Below are 23,148 nucleotides of genomic sequence, written 5' to 3'. Positions count from 1 at the left end.
TATATAAGACAAAACGATATATTCAAAGCAAAATTCCTCCAGGATCGCTCCTTTTTTTTTTCCCTAGCAAGATGTCTATACATCTGTCTCACAAAACCCCCAAATCACAAAATATCCGAAATCAAATCAAAACAATGCGCTAATACAAAATCGCTCCCTCGCATGAAGGGAGTATACAAAATTTCGGGCAGACCCGAAATACTCAAAACTATACATGATTGCAAAAATGTACATGTAAATCCAAGAAAAATGCCTCTTTTGACAAATGAAGACATGAACAAGAAGCCCTTGAGATCCCCCCAAGCTGGTGAAGCCAAATCGCGAAGCAGAAAGGACTGCAGTGTGGTTTCGAGTAACAACTCTGAATACCACCTTCGCTCGAGCGACAGCACACGATGTCGTGGCCATTTCAAGACGACAATAGAATCGTCAGACCAGGATCGACCTATCCATATGCGGAAGCAGATTGATACCAAATAAGCTTTAGAATCAGTCACATTGGTCCCAGACGCTCCGGCCTCAGGTGTTCAAGTAGGAAAAAAACTTCCAAGCTTTAAAAAAGAGTAGACGGTTCATGCAATTCGTTCAAACACCGGAATAGTTGGTGGCAGCCGAGCTGGCCTCGAGCTGGCGGAAGTTTAAGCCAAGAGTGATGAGTTCCTGGAGGCTGGCATTGGCCTTTTCGTGCATCACCGTGTCCTGAGGGGTAATGGTAGCAATTTTCTCCAGCAGTCGTGCGCGGCAATTGTAGTAGTTCTGTTCCGCATTTCGTAGGCGCTGTTCCTGCTGGGCAGGGTTGACTTTAACAGTGTTCCCTTGGGAGGAAGCAGATTTGGTCCTCTTCATGGTGGTTGCAGTAACAGGTTTGGTGACCTTCCTCTTGCGCACGCCGGCAGGGTCTTTCTTTTTGAGCACTTGGCCAATGGCGTTGGACTCGGGAGAGCTGGGTTGTTCAGATCCAGTATAGTCGTGAACCCGTTTCATGTGGTCAAAAAGGTTCCAGCGACGGGGAAATCCATATCCGGGAACGGCTCTTTCACATCCTGGATAGAAACACAGATGTGGGTTGTCTCCATGACCGTGGAATCCGTGTGCTTCACGCTCATGACGGAAGAGACAAGCGTTGGAAGAGAAGTGCAGATTCTGAGCAGCACAAGTAGCAACCTTACATCTATATGGCTTCAAGTGGGAATCCAAGTATTTGCTGTACGAGAAGTCAGTAACAGGACTTCTTAAGTCTCGAATTACGGCAACTTACTGGTAGGCACATTTTTGGGTGGTAGGTGCGTGGCTGCAAGGGTTCTCTCCAGTCGCAAATGGGCAGTAGTATTTTCCATCGGCTTGGGTAGACAACGAATAGTAAGGGTGATCCCGGGGAGTCCTGACTTCGGTCTTGTCGCTGGTTCCTCGAACAGATTCTCCCATTGGTAAGGCATAGGCTTCCGGGTCGGATTTCCTAGCAGGTCGGGAGGTAGTCGCCGACAAAAGGGGTCGTTGGCTTTGCTTGGTAGGCCTGATAGTTCTATAGAACGTTTAGTTAGTATGATCGTCAGCTTGCCAAGTTAGGGCTCAGACAAACCTGTTTGGATCCTGGTCATTAAGTGGAGGCGACAATGGATGGAAAGAGTCCTGGATGTTGATCTTTTCCTCGTGCATTTGGAAATAAGCTGGCTGAGAGCATGCAGAAGTCACAGAAACCTGGCTAGCCTCTGTAAGGGGAGGAGAGACCGGTGGGGAGTAGATGCGTGAAATTTGGTCATACTGGGCTCCAATGATGTTCGTCGTATCCAAGGATAGATTCCAGGTGTCCTGTGTGGAAAACAATTGGCCATCTTCATGTGGCGAGCTCTGACCCAAAGATGTAGAATCATCATGCATACACCTCTGAGCAGCCTCATCATTCTCGTAGTTATATTCAAACAAGGAAGATGCAAAGGCCTGAGCAAAATGTGGTTGTGAATAGTCCACTTCGGTTTGTTCACCAAGACCGCCGGCAGCTTGGATGTCAGACAGAGAATGGAACATGGCAGAGTCATTGATTCCAGTAGCATTAGGAAGTAGTTGCTGTGAAAAAGAATATGAGAGCATGGTAACCTCCGGAGTCTCTGGTTGAGTAACAATTGGGCTGGATTCCATTGAGTCTGATGTGCTTAATGTCCACTGGTCCATGTCTTGGCTGTGAGGAATGGTCGAAGATAAAGAAAAGTGATCCTGGGAAATTTCATCATCCTGGTTTGTCCTTGAAATGGCAGTCAAATCCTGGAGTGAGGTGTGCCTTGAACGACATTTGTTCATGGGTTGCAATGTGGCCATATTTTCGGATTCCATTTTAATTCCGAAAGGTTTGATGTGGTTTGAGAAGGATAAAACAGAAAACTGTTAAGCTTCCAAATGCGTGCACTAAACATTGCGACGAGTCAGTAGTGGAACGGCGGTAGACGATAAAGCATAACAAGCAAAAACAAATTCGTCGCTCAAGAGATCCAAGTGTCGAATGGAAACTAGTGAATATTAGCTTTGACTTCTAGCCCTGGGATTGGATGATGCATACATGACCTTGCACTCCAGTAAAGTTATCCTAGAATCCGTGGGCCAGGCACGAGTTTGATGGATAGCCGACTGTTCTGTTGAGTTCCGTTGACCGTGGTTGTGTAGTCCTCTTGTGCAGTTGGAGATGAAGTGAAAATCAAATCAAGCCATTGTCGATATCCACTTCACTAGATCCGGAAATTGGCCGAGTTACAAGTAGTCAATAGAGCGAAAGATCTGAGTGGCCGAATTTCCCTTGTGATGGCTTGTAAAGATCCTTGGGGTTCATCCTTGCGGTAGCAATAGAATACTGCAACATTAAGCAGTGTCGAGGATCCAGAGTATATCCAGGTGAAAGAAACTCTGAAAAATAACGTTCCCGGTGGCCGGCTGATTCCAGGGTTGTCGCCATAAGGTTAGTCAAAGTCCAGGAAAACAAGGCTCCTTAAAAGTCCGGGGTATCAAGAAATGCGGCCATGCCAAGAAATATTAAAAAGGTCCATTGGGAATCAGAATCCAGGAATTGCAAGTACAGTCCATCCTTACTCTGGGATTCGACAAGGCCAGTTAAATCTGTAGTGTGTATCAAAAGTCTTGGATAGCTCAACATTAAAGCTTTCGAGACATGGTCTCTATTCCACTCGACGGTTGTCAAGGGCTCCAACCAGGAAGAATATCCAAGGGTATTGGGTAAAAATCCTCGGGCATAAAATCAAGTTGACTGGTGCTGGCTCTCATTTCTCACAGCACCGAGTCGGTGAAGTCCAAGCCAAAAAGCGAGGCAAAGTCCTGGAAATCCATGGGCGAAGAATATGCAGAAGGCCAGAAGTACATGATTGAGCAGTACAGGTCCGGAAGCGACGGTCAAAAAGCAAAAGAAAAGACAGCAAAGAAAAGGGACTGGGTCTACCTGATGCGTTCTGTTGGTCGGTATCAAGAGTTGTCTATCTAGATCCTTGGCAAGAAACTAAGAAGAAACAGCAAAACAACGGTCCTGTCCTGGGATATCTGGGTCGTAGTATGTCCTGAGGCAATATGGTTTGGTTTATGGTAAAAAGGTATCCTCGGGTTGTCGTAGAAGTGTCTGTTGTGGATTGAAGATGTGGCGCGAGATGGTAGTTTAAGATAAAAGAAGAATGAACTAGTCGAAGCGAGACTTGATGAGTAAGTTGGGTATCAAAGTATGTGTGATGAGGAATAAAAGAAGAAGAGAGTTGGGAGACAAGAATCGGGGGGGAAGGTTGGGCTTTAATGTGATTTTTTTGGGAAAGCGCTGGCTTGGGTCAGAAATCGTGGGAAGATGCGGGCCGGCACGCGGTGGGCCAGCGTCCCAGAGTTGCTGCCATGGCCGGCTCTGTATGGCTACTAGGCGTGATGGCACTGCATAGCGTCCACGCATCCCGTCCAGTCATCCTTTCGTCTTGACTCAAGAAACATGAGACTCCTACGAAGCGGTGAGCCCGCCGTTTCATCTCGTCCACTCAATGACGTTTTCTCCCCACCGTCTTCCGCTTGCTTGCTTCCGATACGACGAGTCCATGGACACAGTTGGCATTACAGCTACGGGGCTTGAAAAAAAGAATGCAACAGATACCAATCGATAACGCACACGACGTGAGTTATGCAACTTCGCTTGCAGGTGTTGCTTCACTTTGACAGTTGGATGATGAGATGTGTGGGACACGCAACTCGTCCACGACAAGGCGAGACTCGGATCCGGCATTGCAAACTACGTACGCATACCGATGCTAGCTCGCTCAATAGGATCAACGAGAGAAACATCCGCATTGTACGAAACTTGAAGACATGGACAAGGATTTCTGGGAATAAAAGGGGGCTGGTAAACAGGAAACGGAAATTAATCGCTCAGCAAAAAAGTGATGCGAAGTGATGCTTTTATCTTCGACTACATGCTCTGTCCGTGACCTGGCAAGAGAAAATAAATTTGTATTGGCCATTCCTAAGTTGGGCAGCAATGCAGACGACTAAACGCTTGGGCCAGAAACTAACTAGTTCTCGCAATAGCACCAAGTGCGTACATCATCCATCCGGAAGCGCTGGAAAGAGGGATCCCCTATCTTCGAACAAGTTAGCACTCGTATGGGCAAGTTTGGAATAGCAAGACGTCGTGTCAAATAAGGCAAAAACATGTTATCAGACAAAGGTGAAAGATGGTAAAGGTTTGTCGTTCATGAAGTCCGAGACTTTCAGGTGAACTATGCTTTAAATTTGTTGCTCATCACAAAAAAGTGCTTCGAGTATAATCGCGTAGACGAAGTACACACTCACCTGATGGTAATAATAAATCGAGATAATGAAGCAAAACAGAAACCGCCTCCAATCAAGATTCGATGTTGGGTTGATTCACATGTTGATTACAAGGTGCCGATGAGTGCGAATGAAGATGGATGAGAAATCTCTTGTGTGGGAGAAAACTTTGTCCCATTGGGCTGTTTGTCTTGTTTGTTCCAAGTCACGTGTCATGCCTAAGATATTGCCAAGCATCAACAAGGACCACACCTACGACAAGATGTCAATGTATTCAATTAAATCAGTATGCAATCCTTGAACTAGCTACGCTTGGTAGCCAATTTCATGAGACTGAAGTGACGATAATAGCGATGACTTTTATTGAGCATGAGAGACTTATATACAGCCACTTATCGCGGGCGATGCAATCCATGGTGCACTGCAAATCATAACACGACTGCCCAGATAGTTATGTCTGTGACTAACTAATAAATCAGCACAGCAAAGATCTATACCTTTGGCGTGTTCATCATCAGGTCGAAGATGACTTTCCCTCGGGTCTGACCATTTTCCATGCGCTGATATCCCTGTTGGAAATGTTCCAAAGGCCAGACACTGTCGACAATAGGTCGACACTTACCCTCCTCAATCAGCTTTGTGACTTCTGCCAGATCGGCTCCAGACGGCTCCATGATGAAGAAAAGATCCTTGACACCAGATGCAGCTAGCGATGCTGGTCGTTTCGTCTCTGGCGGCTCCGAGATGCTCATAATTATACCATTGTCACGGATACACCACCAAGCACCTTCCAATGACTTTCCACCGACACAATCAATGACCACATCAACTTTGCGCTCTGCCTTCTCTTCCGCCCATTCCTGAAAATTGCATGTCCGATAATTAAGCGCCTCTTTAGCACCCAGTGATCGGACGAATTCGATATTGTTTGGACCACATGTTCCCACAACCTCTGCCCCGGTAAGAGCTGCAATCTGAACAACCCACATACCAGCACACCCTGAAGCTCCCGTCACCAAGATTCGTTTCCCTTTCCAATTGAGACTACCAAAATTTCCTACCCCAGCATGTTTAAACAGAGCCTGCCACGCTGTTTCCGCGGATAGAGCTACTGCCGCGGTCTCTGCCCAGCTTAGATTCTGAGGTCGACGGGCCAACTCGTTAGTGGTGGCAATTGCATAGTCGCGTGCGCATCCTGGGCGCCAGTAGCTTGTGCGAGCGTAAACTTCTTCTCCGCCCTGGAAGGGGGAATCCGTCGGGGCGGTTACGACTACGCCAGCAACGTCGTCACAGGTAATGATCTCTTTTCCTGGGATGTCAACCATACTCGGCCATCTCAGTTCTCCTGCGCAGGGAGATGCAGCGTAGACGCGGATCAGGTGTTCACCCTTTTCAAGGTTTGGCGTTGGCAGTGGACGCTCAACGAGCGTGATCTCTGTGGACGTAGGATCGGCCTGCAATAGGGCTCTAATGGTGGATGGTAGAGACTTTATTGTAGACATCTCGGTTGTTGTTGTTGTTGTTGTGTGATAAGGTAAGTGCTCAGTAGCCTTGTACTTGGATTGTCTGATTTCTGTTTGAATGTCCCATGAAATGCGATACCCAGCAGCCCATTTTATATCCTTCTTCCTTCGCGAAGCACTTAGAATGACTCACGTATATCTACTTCATCTCGGGATCGGCATCAGTGCCTGCTTGGAGTCACTTTGATCGGAATTGCACGGGAAGGTAATATACAAAGCCAGCTGCCTATATAGGGAAATGGGGAAAGGGTTCTGGTGTTTTACCAACCTAGATCTGTTACTCAATCCATGGTTTACCACGAGGCGCTCGCGTGCCAAGGAAGGTATATCCTGTTATTAGACGAATGTTCATGCGCAAAATCTATGACAAAATCAAACCAAAGTTACTGAACTACGTAATAGGTCTTTGAAGATGAGATAGAACATATTAAAAAAAAATGCTCGAATAGTCGGATAAAACGGCGGGTGGGTCACATGCCATGTCATAGCAAGCTTAAACAGCGAGTATATTCGAAATAGCCACGCCTTCAAAGTTGTCGGTATTGCCGTGCTTTGAGATCAAAATGACTGGTCGGAGATAATCAGATAAACTGTCATTTTGGGAAAAGATCCGGAGTTCATGAATATAGCCTAAACCCTTGGGAAAACCTCTATTGCAAAGCCGGGACTCACCAACAACCATACTGCTGGAAACAGTTACCTTATCCCAACTGCCCAGGCGAAGAGACGGAATGTATATTCTAGATTCATTTGACGGACAAAATTGGAAAGTGCATTTGCCTTACGACGTATGTGCACGTTGAAGCGTCGTGAGCCGATTTGAGGCGCGATCTGTTTCTCCGCGGCATTGAGTATGGTGTCGTGTTATTTATTCGAGATACTCCGAGATGCTCCAGGATGAGGCGATATACCTTTTGTTCGAGCCTGTCGTTTAAGGCAGTAATCCATGAAATCACGGGGTCACGGTTGTACCTGCCAAGGCAGACAATTGGGATAATCACGGGATGGAGGCTAATCCGACCTGATTCTATAACCAAAGTTCAGAAACAACACTTTGCTCGCGCTCGGATAAAGCAACAGGAATCACGGCAAGAGGCACGGGTCGCTTCGCTTGAAAAGCCTTCATTTGTCTTTAGTGGGAGACATTCATACGACCCATCTCGTTTTGTTGTGAATAGCCAGTCAACTCTGTCTGTTGGTGGTATCGACCAGACTGAAAACTTCAAAGCGAGGCAAAACCAAGCAGGCTTGACAGACGTTGGTGGGTATCATGAAGTTGGGAAAAATAACTTAAAGGTACATTGATTCGTATACACACACATGCGAGGTGAAGCTGACTTTTAACCAGACAAACTCTGGCCTGGCCTATGTCGATTTTCTGAAAAGATATCTCCTCGAAAAGAAGGACTGGGTAGCTCTTTCACCGACACGATCATTGAAAATGAAATTCACTCCAACTGAAGAAAAGGAGCGGATAGAGAAGAGGCGCAAACGGTTAAAAGAAGATGACGCGAGAAACACTGCATATGCTACTAGCTTTCCTCGTGTACCTTCGCATGTGCGCAACCCTTGCCTAGGTGAGAGCGCAGACGATGGGGCAGACTGGAATTCGAAAGATTCATATTAGTAGTCCAAAGAGAATGAGAAGGGACCAGGAGTACTCTGGATCACCAATTAGGTCAATGTCGTCAGATACTCAGGTCCTCCATCGATTCACACTGGATGATCAAGTTCTAGAGGAACGTATGAGAAATTCCCCGATGACAGTGAGATCTTCCGGAAGTCATCGATCAGGCCGTCACACTATGAGACTCAACCACGAGAATCTTCTTAGTTCCAGCCCAAGAATGAACTCCGATGACATGTATACAAATTTCAGTGGTTCCCCTAGGAGTCATCCCACTGACTCGGACACGTTGCCACAAACTCAGAAGATTTCTAGACAGCTACCACCGAGTCAGGATAGAAATGTGGTTTCTGAGATGTTCCAGACTCCGAGAATTACGAGCAGAGTTTCAAACAGACCTGGTTCGCTTAACACCAAAGGATATATGAAGCTCTTTGGTCAGGAGGTGCAATCTTTGTCAGCGAAGAAATTTGGTGACGAGACAGAATCTAACACGAAAGAGCCCCCGATTCCCGTCCAATATACATGGCTATCATACTGTGAACCCTGTTCAGACACTCAGGACCGTTGCGCAGACCCCAGCACCCAAAGTCCGTGGCTGCAACCTCGGGCTTCTGTTTCCCAAAGCTCCTGTAATAACAGCTCGTAGATACTCATATTTCCAGCACGGCAGACAACTTGCACTCTATCAAGTATAGCCGATACTAGTGACGAAACGGGGTTAATAAAAGTAGGAGCATTGACACAATCATCCTATCCATCGATGCCCATTGATTCTCTAGCAATGTTGAGAAGACTGCTTCTTGCTGTGTTTGGGGGTCGCCTAGCGCGGTGATGGCTTTGTGATACAGTACTGATAAAAGGAGATGGCCGTTGACGCGACACTGTAACTGGCGACGTTAGGGGATTATCTCTTGGGTCTGTCTCATAAGTGAGCTGTGGCACGCGATGCGGTGCCCAGAGGTCAGCGCAGCATCAAGGAGATGAATTGTATGTTGACATAGCTTTACACGATACATAATACATGAATACCAAATGGAGTCATCTTTCATAGGCCCCTTAGTCTATGGCCGTCGTAATTCAAAGAGAACGACAGGAACAGTGACGCTTTTTCACTATCGATAAGAGCAATGACAGTGTCCTCTAATTCCGCTCGATCGAGGGAGGTTTCACGTGAAAGAAATGATGTCATTAAGGTGAACCCTGATGATGTCATAGCCATTGTGTCTCGAATAGGAAGGACATCATCAAGTATAAATAAAGCCTCATCGTTCCAAGAGTTCTACCCCTAACCATCAATCGTACTCAAGAATAACATCAACACTCATCAGCAAGTAACAACTTTACAGATCTCAATCAATCAATCAATCAATCAACCAGCATGGCTTCCAACGACTCTGGTTCATCCACCATCAAGTCCTACGTCGACTCTGCAGTCGGCACTGCTCAGAACGTCCTCTCTTCCGTGACTGGCAAACCAGCCGACAAGGTACACCTTGGCCCTTCCCTCAGAACCATGCCAAACAAATATACTAACAAAACCTGCTGTTGAAACAGCAAGAAGCAACCGCGCAAAAAGCTCAAGCCGACCAAGAATACGAAAAATCCCATACAACCGCGCGCCTAGGCCCTTTTACTGCCGACCCCAACACCGGTGCCGCCGTGAGCGACTCCCAGGACCGAACCTCAGGCTCATGGAACCAAACCGTTGGCGCTGCCAAAGAATCTTTGGGCAATCTAATCGGAAACGAAAACCTCCGTCAAACGGGTATTCAACAAAACGCAGATGGGAAAGCGCAGGAAGCGAGGGGGCAACTTTCGGATTTGGGGCAGGGGGTGACTGATCGTGCGCGTGGTGCGATGGGCGCTGTTGGTTCGGCAGTGTTGGGGGATCAGGAGGGTCAGGAGAAGTGGAAGGATGTTCATGATGAGGGAAAGACGCGTCAGAGGGGGGTTGAGGCTGATTTGCAGAAGGCTGAGCAGCGGTAGATTTGTCGTGTGCTTGCCGGTCTAGGTCTATGATGACTTCTTTTCTACTTCTTGTATTTTATTAGTGGTATAGTAGCGTTTCAGATGATATCCCCGACTCGAGAATGACAGTCAATTGATTCGAGATCAAAAGTTCATGGTAAAATAAAGAGAGGAATGTCCTTAAACAAAAGAATGTAGCTATGCTTGCCAAATCAGTAAACCAACCCAATGAAAATGTCATATTCATAATACATGCAATCCCACGGAACGCCCAACCTCCATCTTTTAAGGTGAAGAGACAAAACTACCAATGACAAATCCCCCCCTCACTCTCATCCATAGCCCACGTCCCAGCCATACCTACAATCTCAATCTGCCCGTCCGCATGCTCGCCCACTTTCCCTAACGTGGCAAAACTTCTATCCGCGGGTCCGTTACTGAGTAGCCGACGAGCCCAGGCGTCAATTGCAGGTTCCCCGGTTTCGTCGCGCGCCTGTTTGAGGAATGGGATCAAGGCCGTGCCGCCGGTGCCGCGGAGTTTTTTGTTATTGCCTGACTTGACGTTTGCGAGGTTTATGCGTGTTGTTGTTGGTGGTGGCGGTGGTGCTAGTTGTGTGGGTGGGCGAGGGTTTGAGAGAGAGTTACGTCTTTGTTCGCGAGATTTGACGATTATGTATCGTGAAACGACTTGAATGTGTTTGTCGCGCAAGTCTCGTAGCATTGCCAGAGACGCATCGTACGCCAGACAGAGAGCCTTATCTGATCGGTGTGCATCGACATATTCCCGGATATTAGCCACACTGCCAATATGTTCCAGAAACTTGCGATGGGCGGGAGGCATGTATTGCCTCATTTCCTGAATGAAGTTGTGTCGTGGCTTGGGCGAGAGACCCTCTGAATCACTCTGTGCACCACCACCATCACGGCCAATGCCGGTTGGTCGATGCTCAATACCAAGAACTATATCGAAGAATTGGACCAGAGAACTCTGTGCGTTACTTCCACCACCGTATTGTCTGTATTCGGTCGTCCCAGTGTCAGTGTCAAACATGACGCCTCTCGGAAGTCCAGCGTCACCCATATTCTTGCTCCCTGCTAAAAAGGGGCGGACCTTGTGATAGAATACGTGCGGATCGCAGTGCTCAAATAGTCGTTGCATAATAACTGAGATTTCCGTAATGCACTGCGCCAATTCTTGGAGACAGGATGTGACTACCGCGCTATCCTCACGGCGTGCTGCAGCAATAGCTTCTAGCATCAAGGGGAGCATGGGGGCCCCGCGGGCTTCGATGGCCACTGAGACGAGATAGAACCATTGTTCGTCTGTTGAGCCGGTTAAAGTATTGATAACAGATAAATTTTCGAGATCGTCTGCTGGTTCATCGGGGAAAATGGGCTTGTAATTCCATAAACATACAGCTGCGTATGTGGCGACTGGGGGGAGATCCAAATGCTCACAGACCTCGAGGAGAGGTACACTAATAGGAGGCGGAATTATCTACCTCTAAGATCAGTAAATGCGTTTGTCGAAAAAAAAAAAAAAAGGTTAAAGGGAGATAGATACCTCTTCAGGAACATCACCACCCCAAACATACGCATGCAACATAAAAGTCAACACAACATAAGCCCGCTGCCATTCTGCCTCCGTATGCAAATACGCAGTCGACAACACCGGCAGTCGCTGCACAGTCGATCGAATCCTTCCACTCAATATCAAAGCTTGCACTTTATCGATGACGGTCTCCCATTTTGCATAATACGGATCTGGTAATGAGGTCAAGGGTAACTCTGGGGGGAGGAAGCCGCGTTGAGGATCAATGTCATAATCTGACAGGACTGGGATTGGGGCAAGCATTGCAGTATGAAATATTGCCAAATGAACGGTGAAAGAATGACTTGTAAAGGAAAATATGCCTCTAGTGAAATACAACAAATTCCTATGAGGTCAATTGAGGCAACAGAGAAGGGCGCAACGGGTCACGTGCCAGCAGTTGCCCCTCCGGACTCGGAGGCGAAATTTGCAGTTTTGGATTCGATCAGATGATGAGACTCTGGAGTTTGGGACTCTTATGAGGATGTATTCATGGTTTTTTTTTTTTAGCACACAGATAATCAATCTTATCAGGGGCGGGGCAGTAGTGAGTTATATGGGGAGAAAGTAGAAGAAGAGGGAAATATTGAAGAAAGGGAAGAAGAGAAAAAATCTGGGGAGGGGATCTCAAACTTTTATTCAATTGATCTGAGACCTCGGAACCGAGGGGAACGAAGTTCTCGAGACATATTTCTTATTTTCTACTGAATCGGAAGGACAAGGGCTGGATAGCCCGGAGTCAAGGAAATAGGAAGATTATTCTGAATTATTAATCGACTTACATACTCGCGAATCCGTCTGACCGGGAGGAGGACCTTAGAAGAATAACATAGAAACGAGTCACGCAACACCCCTCCAGAAATGACCATTCCGGTGAAAGAGAGAGGGCCCTTGGCCTTTTCGTCCTTTTTTGCTGGTTCATGGTCTAGAAGTTCCTGAGACTAATAGGGTAACGTAGTAGTACATAATCTGGAGATTGTTCTCCACCTATCAACTCTCGGGGTTTTGCTTCTAGGTTCGTGGGACGTGGAGAACGTGAGTTAACGGCCGGTTAATTTAGGAACGAGAGTTGATCGAAGTCGGGGTAGGAAACCAAGTATGGCTTTAGGAGCACAGAATCGGTAGACTGCAGTACAGTTAGGGCATGATGCTAGGTATGTACGTCGTAGTATCAATATCGACGTTGTCCCCCACTACATGGCTAAACGCGGCTAATGCATTTATGCCTATAAGCCGTTTTCTAAGCGTGCTCATTGTAAGAACTAAAAGCAAAGACGGAGAGAAATTGGCCCGGACAGACCCGTGCCAGTCCGTGTAATCCCACACCATCTCTTACTGTAAGAGCACGTCTCGATTGTTAAGCTTACTAAATGTTAACTCTTGCCATCGATACGAGTTCAATAATGAATTGAGGTAGATCGGGTATTCTCCGATTGTATCGGCTCTGCTACCGAGTTAGAGGCTGAAAGTCGTCGGTCCCTTTTAAAATGTCTATGCAGGTCATTTAGGGTTGCGCCCTGGTGGGGATGTCACGTGAAAGTATTGGATAGGATAGGAGCAGGTCCATTCTGTACAATCCTAGAGCAAAAACTAGGCACTAATTAAGTATGCTCCATATGAAGTGTACATCGCATAAAACGCCGTCGTAACCCTGAAAATTAAACCCATGACATCCAAAGCGTCCAGACAATGCATCGTAGAGAAGTCTGTGTTGTCAACAGACTTGATTATGGAACAAGAGCAAAGACAACTAATGTTGACTCCATTCAATCGTGTCTAGAGCAATACCCTCTTGCACCAGTTCCCACAGAGGACTTAATTCCCGTAGGAAGGATACACGGTCTGTGACGGCTTTCAAGACGTAATCAATCTCGGCTTCGGTGGTGAAGCGACCAATACCGAATCGAATACTGCTATGGGCGTTCTCATCACTATTACCCAACGCACGCAACACGTAGCTGGGTTCGAGTGAGGCTGATGTACAAGCACTGCCAGAGGAGAGAGCAATATCTTTGAGTGCCATCAACAGAGATTCACCCTCAATGTATGCAAAGGAGACGTTGACGCAACCTGGGTAGTGTCGCTTGGGGTCTCCGTTTTGGTTGGTATGCTCCATAGCAAGCAACCCGTCTAGTAACCGTTTAGACAATTTCTTGACGTGTGCAGTGTCATACTAGATTCATATTAGCGCGATTCACAATGCGCATGAGTGAGTATAAGAGTGATAAAATCCAATCATAACCCCTGCTACGTAGATCACAGTACCTGGCACCACATCTTTCGACATGGAGCTACCGCCAGGAGATCTCAGAAAGCCATGCATATTTAAGCGTATAATCATGTGGAATAACAAACCCGCGACGAAGAAAGAGGAGAAAAAGACTTACATCCATGTCAGCCTTGGCAATACGGCATGCTTCACCCAAACCAACCACCAGGTGAGGTGCCAAAGTACCACTGCGGAGACCTCGCTCTTGACCACCACCAGTGATGAGAGGATCGAGACGCACACGGGGTCGACGTCGCACATAACATGCTCCGATACCTTTAGGGCCGTAAATCTTGTGACCCGAAATGGACATGAGATCGACATTCCACTTATTGACATCGATTGGAATCTTTCCCACTGCTTGGGCAGCATCGGTGTGGAAAAAGACCTTGTTTGCACGACATATTTTTCCGATTTCCTCCACCGGTTGGATGACACCAATTTCATTATTAACGGTCATGACTGACACGATAGCAGTGTCAGGACGGATGGCTGCTTTGAGGTCCTCAATCTTAATAAGACCATTGTTCTGCACCGGCAAGTAGGTCACATCGAATCCTTCATCTTGCAAATGACGGCAGCTATCCAATACACACTTGTGCTCGGTTTGTGTTGTGATGATATGCTTCTTCTTTCCCGACCGACCGAAAAATCGAGCCACACCCTTGATACTCATATTATTACTCTCGGTCGCTCCACTTGTGAATATAATTTCTTTGGGATCAGCCCCGATCAGGCTTGCTACATGAGCGCGAGCGTCCTCGACGGCCTTTTCTGTCTCCCAGCCATAGGCATGGGTTCTCGAGTGAGGATTGCCGTACAGGCCTGTGAGAAAAGGGAGCATGGCATCGAGAACGCGAGGATCGGTGGGAGTGGTTGCTTGCATATCGAGGTAAATGGGACGATTGCCTTCATCCATAATGGTGGCTTGTTTGAAGATGCCCGCGGTCGGGCTCATAGCCGCATCACCACTCACCGATGAGGCGGACAGTTCCGCATTCTGAGCCTGAATGCCTGTGTTTTCTGTGAATTTCCTCTGTTCAGTTCTGATAGCCGTGTCAACGCTGACCTGCGCGTTACCGACTTTGGACTCTGAGACGTATCGTCGACCTGTTACCATCCGACCAGCAAGTGGCGAGGTGACTCTCAGGAAGTTAGCAGACAGGCGGCGGGGGCAGTTAGCTCGCGACGCCTGTCTGAGGGCATTGCATGCCATATGAGACATTATGATAATTATATACACCGATTCACCATGGATATCATGTAAAGAAGGATGGAAGGAGATGAAGAGGAGAAGAACGAAGAAGTGATTGATTAGTGAGCGAGTGTTTTTTTTCTCTGCTTAACTTCGAGCTCGGGGGTTGGGGCTTGGCATCCGATCTCGGGTCCTACCACCGAACAGGCTGTTATCTCCGACCTTCCGATCGGATTTATCTTCTCTGACTGCTTACATATCTCACAGTCCTTAGGAGTGATATTGAGATGAATAAATTGATATTAACTAAATAGGACTGAAATAGAAGATTCACATTGACTATCCAAGAAAACATTCCGAATTCTACTTGAGGAAAGTGGTGGCGTCGATATCGCATTTGAAAAGTGAGAAGAAAAGCGAGCGAGGGCCAAGTCACGTGCTTCGGATCTCGGCTCGACATCGTTTGGCGCCTCAGGCAGCATTAGGCCGCATTGGGAAGGCAGCTTTGTCTCGTGCGTCATCTTCAATGTATTTCTTCCTTTAAATAGAACAATCATGAATATTGTCAAGTACAAGCTGCATATTTAATCGGATCTCTGCACTGCGCCGTAGCTTGCAAGTTACACCGGTCGGTTCAGCTGCCCAACTAAAAGTCGTCTATTATGTCATAAGGCCTTGGCTCAGCCACTCACCGTAAGAAGTTAGGCTGAGGTTCTTGGGAGAGTTACGAGTAGGGAAAAGCCACCCTCTCTCATCAGACGGTACCAGGCTGCCACGCTTTACGCCGCTTATATCTTTGGTTGACTCTCTCCTCTTTATAGACCGCATTCACACAGTACTGAATTATACCTCACCTCTACACATCCAGCGAACCCGTGCCATCCGAGTCAGCTTGAACCCCCAACCCCGGCGTCTGCGGGGTGAAGTGCACAATGAGTTTGAAAGGCCTGGGCAAGAGTTTTGCGCGCGCACCGCAAACGTTCAAGGCGCGGTTCAATATTGGAGAAAATACAAAGGATCCTGTCTATATCGACGCTGAGCGAAGATTTCAAGAATTGGAGAAGGAGACTAAGAAACTTCATGATGACTCCAAGAAATACTTTGAGGCTATCAACGGTAGGCACTGGCCTAGGTTCTGTGTCAGAGAGTGTGTTCTAAAACGAGGCAGGCATGTTGAACCATCAGATCGAATTCTCCAAAGCAATGACCGAATTGTACAAGCCCATATCGGGCCGTGCCTCCGATCCGAGCACGTATACCATCGAAGGCAACCCCGAAGGAATTCAGGCGTGTGAGGAATACGAGGCCATTGTGCGAGATCTACAAGAAACACTGGCACCTGAACTCGAGATGATTGAAACCAGAGTCATTAGTCCAGCCAACGAACTCTTGGACATTATCAAGATCGTCCGCAAAGTAACCGTGAAACGTGAACACAAGAAACTCGACTACGACAGGCACCGGGCAACTTTGAAGAAACTTGAAGAGAAAAAGGACAAGTCGTTAAAGGATGAAAAAGCGCTGTACAAGGCAGAAAATGACGTGGAGCAAGCCACGCAAGAATATAATCACTACAACGACCTGTTGAAAGAAGAATTACCGAAACTCTTCCAGTTGGAAGCCGAGTTCATTGGACCTTTGTTCCAGTCCTTCTACTACATGCAACTGAACGTGTTCTATACGCTACACGAGAAAATGCAGGGCGTCAACATCGGTTACTTTGACTTAACTCGCGATATCGAAGAGGCCTACGAAGCCAAGAAGGGAGACGCAAAGGAGAGAGCCGAAGAGCTCTCAATCGTTCATTTCAAAACTACTGGTGGTCGTCGTTCAACTGCTTCCAAATTCTCTTCTGCCAAGGATAAACTTTCCGAGAACAGACTCAGTTCATCCTCAGCTCGCAGAAACTCTACCACCGAGAAGCCTCCTCCACCGTATTCACCTACCGGTGCCGCAGGTACGACTCTAATCGGCCGTGCGAATAGCACGGGTGGTAGTGTTCTAGCTGCTGCTGCGAAATCTAAGCCGGCTCCACCACCCCCAAAACCGAAGCCGGGTTATTTGGCAAAGCCGAATGTCGAGACTGTGACTGCGCTGTATGACTATGAGGCTCAGGCACATGGTGATCTCAGCTTTTCGGCCGGTGATGTGATTGAGATTGTCCAGCGTACGAATAATGAGAATGAATGGTGGACAGGACGGTTACACGGGAGAGAGGGACAGTTTCCAGGTTAGTTTCACTCCATTTGGTCTTTTAACCTCAATGCCAGTACTGACTGTCGACAGGGAACTACGTCAAACTCAACTAAAAAGACTACATTTGTCTCAAAGATATTTATTGTCACCGCACGTTTTGAATGATTCTCTATTTCGGAGACAGGAGCTGCATTTCAGCAGACCCTGTTGTTACCCCCAGTTTAATTTGAAGTACATATTCAAGCGGCATTCTATACATATTATATTTACTCTTCTTCGCTTCAGTTCTAAGATTTTGATTAGTTATCACAACTTTATGCTTATACGTGCTCGACAGTCCAGTCAATGAGTCTAATAGATTGCTACTGTGATAATATTGAATATTAAACTGGTTTCAGGTGGTAGTCAATGCGAAGATGTTCGCTGTGGCATTTGCCAATCTATTTATTAATCATTATATGGAAAATCCCTGGACAATTTCACCGCTATCTATGATGCATGTTTCAACCCAACCTTGGAAATAAACGCCGGTACCCAAGTCTATAATCAAATCAATACTCGATCTGCACTTTCTGTCTAATCTTTGCACCGTAGATGTACAACAGAACAGGGATGGGAATCATCAATGCGGCCAAACAACCAAGTAGAGTGCTTGCCCATTCGATGCCTAGGTTTTCATACTATACATAGACCTGTTAGATTGTTGCTCGAGTTGATAAAGGGCGGGACGTACCATATAAGTCGCAAAAAGAGGGAACGTAGCACCAAACAGGGATCGTATGAACGTATGTGCCGCCACAGCAGAAGCAGCTCTATCTCTTATTAGCCTTCAGTACCCAAAAAGGGATGGAATGCATAACTCACCTCTGTGGCCTAGCAAGAATAAGATACGAAATCGACGGCACAAACATCGCCAACAGACCAAACCCAGAGAAAAGACCCGAAGCCGTCGGCACCATCCAGTGGACACTGCGCTTATATCCAGACCAACCAAACCAGAACAATGCAGCTGAGAAAGATGCTGCACCGGGTATGGCGATTGGTAACATCCATTCAGGTTCCAGCTGCCCTTGGTTTGCGATTATGCGCGGAACGAGCCATCGTTTCTGAACAAGGCCCATGATGATGAGGAAGATGAATTGGCCGACTATAATTGCCAAAAAGGGCAGGCCTGCGACACCGGGTGTCATGCCATGTACGCCTTGGAACACGGCTGGATAGGCTGTTAAAAACAGGTAAAGAAGACCGTACACGAACGCTCCAAATATGCACATGAACAACACAATAGGATCAGACGTGAGCATCCTCAACGGCAGAAGCAGATACTCTCTAACAATAACCTTGGGCTCAAGGATGATCGTATCGTGTTTCGCAATAATGGACCAATCCCCCGTCTCGCGACGTAAACGATCCGCTTTTCGAGCCAGTAGAACAGGCCAATAAGTCTCTTCCTGGAATATGACCACTGCCACAAGAGCGGCACTACCCAGGATACCGGGGAGGTATTCAGTCCATACCCAACCCAAAGAGTGATTCATCACAATAAAACCGCCAATAGGTTGCGAGACCATCGGACCAATAAACACCGTCAACGAAAACATAACCATCATAATATTCCTCTCTCTTGGGGGGTACATATCCGAAAACACCGCTCCAGCCAACGTCAGGGGTCCAGCGCCAAACAATCCGGCAAAGAATCGACAAATAAAAATCGACGCAGGGTCGTGCGTGGACCGAGCAGTCGCAAAACAAAACACCGAAAAGCCAAACATTGAAATTGTAAACGGCATATATCGGCCTTTCAGTTCGCTGAAGGATGCCCATATCATAGGGCCAAGGGCGAAGCCGAGGACATACAATGAAACCCCCAAGGTGCCGACTTCGCGACTTATGCCGTGGATGGCCATTATGGAGGGGATGGCGGAGGAGAAAATGCTGCTTGTCCCGGCGACGAACATTGTTGAGAGGGATAGGATGGCTGATATCAAGCGTCTATTTTTTTTTTCCATTTCACTACTTTAGCTTCTTCTAACTACCTAGGATAGATACCAGACGTACCTCTTGCCTATGGGCCAGTTGAAAGGGTGTAACGGGTCATCGGGGCCTTCGAAATCGACATATTCAATGGCCGGTTTGGGAGGACCTTGGATCGTATCTGATTCTTTATCCATTGTACTTCTGCTATCTGAATAACCTTGTATACCTGTAAACCTTAGAATGTATGGTACCACAAACCCACGTAGGGGTACACCAATACTATATATATTATCCATTCTTTACCGTTGGATTTTGGCGCAACTTGTCACTAGTAGAATTGGCAAAACAAACTCGGCCCGATCACTAATCTTCAAACCTCTCTATTAATATATGGCCTCTAAGCTCAAATTAGCTATACTACGTACTAGTCCAGCGCCTTTGTATACAATAATCGGACAGGTAAATCGCGAATAACGAAGGTCGACAGACAAATTAGGGCTAAGTACGGCCGTAATGTTACCATCTACCCAATCACAGCAAGGCATAAACGATTTAGCCGAGGTAACTGTTAAATGATTACTCTACAGGTAATGGTCGATTCCTGAACCCTTTTCTGCCACCTTTCTCTCTCGCCGGCAGGTGTGGCTATTCATAATCTAGAAACATTAGTCAAGATGCCAGAATATGTCGACCGTGGTTTTAATGTACGGTAAGCTACCGTACGTTGGTAATCAAATGCAATCAACTTTAACTAAGAGCTTCGTTACAGCCCTGGAGGCTAAGTTTTATGAGCCGCTTAAGTCTAGCACTGGGTGGATTCATGGTAATGGAGGCAATGGAATGTAACGTTAACGTAATTCACCACCGAAGCGGCACCACTACCGAGCCGGCATTTTTTCCCGAGCGCGTACGCGATATTGATTTCAAATCCCAATTTTCAAAGCCACATACAAATTATATACAAAAATCTAACTACTAATACGACTAGGGCATTGGTTAATTCTATGCCCCATAACGTTACAACCACTGCAGCGATATTGGCGGCGTACGACTGCTTGAGAAGCTGGGAGCTCCGGCTCAGCCGGAGTAGTAGTAACAGCATGGGATGCCTCAACCTGACCTTGTACGAGCGCTTGCACTTCTTCTTTAGTAACCCCTTGCTCAATAGATATTTGCTTTTTAGATTTTTGGCGCTTTTGCTTCTCTTTCTCATGTGCAGCTCGTAAATCGTAGTTCTCTTTCCGTACGAGTAAAACATCATTCGCTATCATTTCGTAGGCTTTTGACAACCGTACAACTGCCTGATTGATTTCTTGATTTTGGTTGCTTTCTGTACGCTCATTTATACGTTTATTGATTGTAGTCGACTGGCGTATAAATTGGCGTATATTTTGAGGTGTTTGTAAGCAGGATGATGCCGTATTGCTTGATCGACTTGGAGGGGGGGTTGGTGTCTTCAATCGAATATTAAGCTGTTGTATAACTCGATCTGGATTGAAAGGCACTAATCCGGTGGCTGCGAAGCTATTCCGAATAGTTTGAGCTTTATATGCCACTGTACGAGCCTGTGGAAATGCTGTTAAGAAGTCCATTTTATCAATATGATTGAAACCAAGCCTCATTCGTTGCTCAACAAGCTGCCCATAATGTCGCTTTAAAACAGCAAAACAGCCAACATCAAGAGGCTGTAAGAGATGCGAAGAATGAGGTGGCATACAGACTGGAATAATATTATTCTCAGTACATATATGGTCAAATTCTGGTGTCAAATGGCTTCCATGGCCATCAAGAATCAACATTCGATATTTTCCAACCGTACGACCATTAATATAGGGAATAAAATGGGTTTTAAGCCATTCTAATCCTATCTGATCTGTAGTCCAGCCATTATCGCTAATATTGATTCGCCAATCATCTGGAAGATCATCAAACCAGCCTTCTCGTACGTTTTTCTTTGCTTTGAAAATCACGTACGAAGGCACAGCCCATCCAGTTGAATTTGTTGCCTCAATTGCAGTCACCCATTCTCGATTTCCAGGCTGTAAAAGCTTCGGCTGAGCATATCGATCGCTTCCAGTAATAACCTTTGCAGTTGCACAGAGTCCCATAGCAAAGCCAGTCTCATCAAAGTTGAATATATCTTCCGGTAAGATGCCGTACTCAGATATAGCAGCTTGTACGCGATCAAAATGTTCTTGTATTATCTTTGGATCTTCGCATTTAGCACGTTCGTAGTTGTATTTCCTTGCGAATTTGGAATCGATCTCTGGACGGCGTTTAATCAGTTTAGTTATCCAATTTTTTCCAACTTGTGGTTTGCCATGTTGTGAAAGTATATAATTAGCCATTTCTCGTACAAGAGAATGCCGGGGGGGTAATCCACGTCGATCTAAATCAAGCACCCATTTGACAAGCGATTCCTCTTCATATTGAGTCAATTTATGGCTGTTGGCGCGTACGAGAGATCTTTGTTGAATACCATTGAGTCTATCTTGTAAAGTTGTCCGGGGGATCTCGTAAATCCTTGCAGCTTGAGCTACACGTTGAATTCGGCCATTCTGTAAATCGGAAATTGCTAATAAGATTCGTCCCTCTTGCTCATCTAAATTTTTCCGGTTTTTATTGCGAATTGGTGGCATATTGACGTGTTGAATAATATAAAATCAATATCGTGTACGCGCTCGGGAAAAAATGCCGGCTCGGTAGTGGTGCCGCTTCGGTGGTGAATTACGTTAGTTATCGTCAACACGTTGCTTAGTCATTCTTGTGGTGAATCTAGAGAGTTGCGCTGAAACTTGAACTTCCCAGAATCAGATAGCGGAGTCATCCGCCTGCTTCAAACTAGTTAACTAACATAACTAACTTAATTCTATTATACGTTGAGGCGGTTAGTGGGATATCAAAATCGGCCTGGTTGACTTATGGTAATTGAATATAAAAGGGGAAGGCTTTGAGATGGTTGTGGCTCACCGGTGCGGCTAAGCGGTGGCTGACGGCCCTGACTAGCGGTAGGGCATTCCCGTCACGAAGCCCTAAGGGACAGAGCTGTCCCTTTGTATGAGCCCACGGCTTGACTGCTAGTTTTCTTTCTCTCCCCATACACAATATTCTCGTCGATAGGCTACCCTAGGCCAGATCAATAGATTGTTAGGATTGGGCAAGCGTCACGGGCTAACTGCCAATACATTAGTACTGAATGCCCACTGTCGGCAAATAGTCTAACTGTAACGAGTGCGCAAGCCTAACATATCCTATTGAGAGGGTAGCGGTGTTGACGGAGAAAACTGAGCATGAGAAGGGAAACTGCCTACCCAGGGGAAACAGTCCGTATTTATCGGCCTCCATCCTCATACAACTCTCTATTGACTGGCCGGTATCCCAATATGGAATCAATGCGTATCAAAAGCAAAGAACAATGCCGATTGATATCACACTTATTGGCGGAGATCTCCATACTAGAATTCCCAACCAATAAGGGACATGCTGCGCTAAGCTAAGATGTCACACTAACCTAAAGAGGCTTAACTCTGTTATATATACTGCACTAGGCTAAACCCTAGTGGCCTGAGGCCAAGACAACAGCCTCAGGCTCCATAGCTGCGCTAAACTCTATTAAACTTCCAGACTGACGACAGACCTCGAACTATTAAAAACAGTGGATAGCGAAACAAGGATTGGAGTGAAAGCACCTTGTTCAGATAGCAGGGGAAAAAAGAAAGACGAAACGACGGGACTGGGGATCGAACCCAGGAATCCGAAGATACAGCGTATAAACAGTAGGTAAAAATGTCTCGAAGAGAAAAATCACGATATTCAAGCGCTGCGCCATAACCACTCGGCCATCCCGCCTTGCCATCTTTTTCGGACAGAAACCTGACTGTTGAATTCCTCACCCGCCTAAGCTCATCCTCGACACGCTGACTGGCTGTCAACCTCACCGCCGCGGGGGGCAGAATCTCAACCAATCAAAGCCCATCGTCGCGCACCTCATATATTAAAAAC

General features: G+C 46.6%; 7 protein-coding genes and 1 non-coding gene across 8 annotated transcripts, besides 3 other annotated features; 2 read left to right on the top strand and 6 right to left on the bottom strand.

Moving 5' to 3' along the window:
• Positions 1-3: 3 nt before the first annotated feature.
• TSTA_029480 (C2H2 finger domain protein, putative) lies at positions 4-2,328 on the bottom strand (the record flags this gene model as incomplete). Its single annotated transcript, XM_002480061.1, has 3 exons — positions 4-1,204; positions 1,259-1,522; positions 1,580-2,328. The coding sequence occupies 3 exons, from the start codon at positions 2,326-2,328 to the stop codon at positions 586-588; spliced, it is 1,632 nt and encodes a 543-aa protein (XP_002480106.1). The 3' UTR covers positions 4-585.
• A 2,160-nt stretch (positions 2,329-4,488) lies between these two features.
• TSTA_029470 (zinc-binding oxidoreductase, putative) lies at positions 4,489-6,299 on the bottom strand (the record flags this gene model as incomplete). The annotated part of the gene is made up of 3 exons (XM_002480060.1): positions 4,489-4,607; positions 4,819-4,979; positions 5,295-6,299. The coding sequence occupies 2 exons, from the start codon at positions 6,297-6,299 to the stop codon at positions 4,905-4,907; spliced, it is 1,080 nt and encodes a 359-aa protein (XP_002480105.1). The 3' UTR covers positions 4,489-4,607; positions 4,819-4,904.
• Positions 6,300-6,303: 4 nt separating this feature from the next.
• Positions 6,304-6,323: a microsatellite.
• A 2,914-nt stretch (positions 6,324-9,237) lies between these two features.
• TSTA_029460 (mismatched base pair and cruciform DNA recognition protein, putative) lies at positions 9,238-9,991 on the top strand. Its single transcript, XM_002480059.1, has 2 exons — positions 9,238-9,436; positions 9,505-9,991. Exons 1-2 carry the CDS (start codon positions 9,329-9,331, stop codon positions 9,934-9,936), a joined length of 540 nt encoding a protein of 179 aa, XP_002480104.1. The 5' UTR covers positions 9,238-9,328; the 3' UTR covers positions 9,937-9,991.
• Positions 9,300-9,326: a microsatellite.
• Positions 9,992-10,027: 36 nt separating the features above from the next.
• On the bottom strand, positions 10,028-11,773 carry TSTA_029450 (Indoleamine 2,3-dioxygenase subfamily; the record flags this gene model as incomplete). Its single annotated transcript, XM_002480058.1, has 2 exons — positions 10,028-11,416; positions 11,483-11,773. The coding sequence occupies 2 exons, from the start codon at positions 11,771-11,773 to the stop codon at positions 10,223-10,225; spliced, it is 1,485 nt and encodes a 494-aa protein (XP_002480103.1). The 3' UTR covers positions 10,028-10,222.
• A 1,270-nt stretch (positions 11,774-13,043) lies between these two features.
• On the bottom strand, positions 13,044-15,024 carry TSTA_029440 (tRNA splicing protein (Spl1), putative). The gene is made up of 2 exons (XM_002480057.1): positions 13,897-15,024; positions 13,044-13,682 (listed from the first exon to the last, which is right to left on the bottom strand). The coding sequence occupies exons 1-2, from the start codon at positions 15,001-15,003 to the stop codon at positions 13,260-13,262; spliced, it is 1,530 nt and encodes a 509-aa protein (XP_002480102.1). The 5' UTR covers positions 15,004-15,024; the 3' UTR covers positions 13,044-13,259.
• Positions 15,025-15,544: 520 nt separating this feature from the next.
• Positions 15,545-17,571, top strand: TSTA_029430 (BAR adaptor protein RVS167, putative). Its single transcript, XM_002480056.1, has 4 exons — positions 15,545-15,703; positions 15,795-16,089; positions 16,142-17,203; positions 17,260-17,571. Exons 2-4 carry the CDS (start codon positions 15,906-15,908, stop codon positions 17,280-17,282), a joined length of 1,269 nt encoding a protein of 422 aa, XP_002480101.1. The 5' UTR covers positions 15,545-15,703; positions 15,795-15,905; the 3' UTR covers positions 17,283-17,571.
• A 149-nt stretch (positions 17,572-17,720) lies between these two features.
• Positions 17,721-21,785, bottom strand: TSTA_029420 (MFS multidrug transporter, putative; the record flags this gene model as incomplete). Its single annotated transcript, XM_002480055.1, has 8 exons — positions 17,721-17,849; positions 17,903-17,981; positions 18,034-19,161; positions 19,228-19,425; positions 19,450-19,526; positions 19,572-19,711; positions 20,098-20,148; positions 20,171-21,785. The coding sequence occupies 8 exons, from the start codon at positions 21,783-21,785 to the stop codon at positions 17,721-17,723; spliced, it is 3,417 nt and encodes a 1,138-aa protein (XP_002480100.1).
• Positions 20,250-21,740: a mobile genetic element.
• A 1,086-nt stretch (positions 21,786-22,871) lies between the features above and the next one.
• On the bottom strand, positions 22,872-22,995 carry TSTA_029410. The gene has a single exon. It is a non-coding gene; the product is annotated as a tRNA-Ser (tRNA).
• Positions 22,996-23,148: the final 153 nt, after the last annotated feature.

The sequence above is a fragment of the Talaromyces stipitatus genome, genomic scaffold (genome assembly GCF_000003125.1).
Source record: "Talaromyces stipitatus ATCC 10500 scf_1105507295541 genomic scaffold, whole genome shotgun sequence".
Taxonomy (NCBI): Eukaryota; Fungi; Ascomycota; class Eurotiomycetes; order Eurotiales; family Trichocomaceae; genus Talaromyces; species Talaromyces stipitatus.
The sequence above is the reverse complement of the archived record's forward strand: the minus strand, read 5'-3'. Positions and strand labels throughout refer to the sequence as shown.

Coding starts and splice junctions, on each gene's coding strand:
- TSTA_029440 (XM_002480057.1), bottom strand. CDS start 15,003: ATGTCTCATATGGCATGCAATGCCCTCAGACAGGCGTCGCGAGCTAAC. Junction 13,683..13,896: donor TTGCCAAGGCTGACATGGAT/GTAAGTCTTTTT, acceptor ATATGAATCTAG/TATGACACTGCACACGTCAA.
- TSTA_029430 (XM_002480056.1), top strand. CDS start 15,906: ATGAGTTTGAAAGGCCTGGGCAAGAGTTTTGCGCGCGCACCGCAAACG. Junction 16,090..16,141: donor ATACTTTGAGGCTATCAACG/GTAGGCACTGGC, acceptor AAAACGAGGCAG/GCATGTTGAACCATCAGATC. Junction 17,204..17,259: donor GAGAGAGGGACAGTTTCCAG/GTTAGTTTCACT, acceptor GACTGTCGACAG/GGAACTACGTCAAACTCAAC.
- TSTA_029460 (XM_002480059.1), top strand. CDS start 9,329: ATGGCTTCCAACGACTCTGGTTCATCCACCATCAAGTCCTACGTCGAC. Junction 9,437..9,504: donor CTGGCAAACCAGCCGACAAG/GTACACCTTGGC, acceptor CTGTTGAAACAG/CAAGAAGCAACCGCGCAAAA.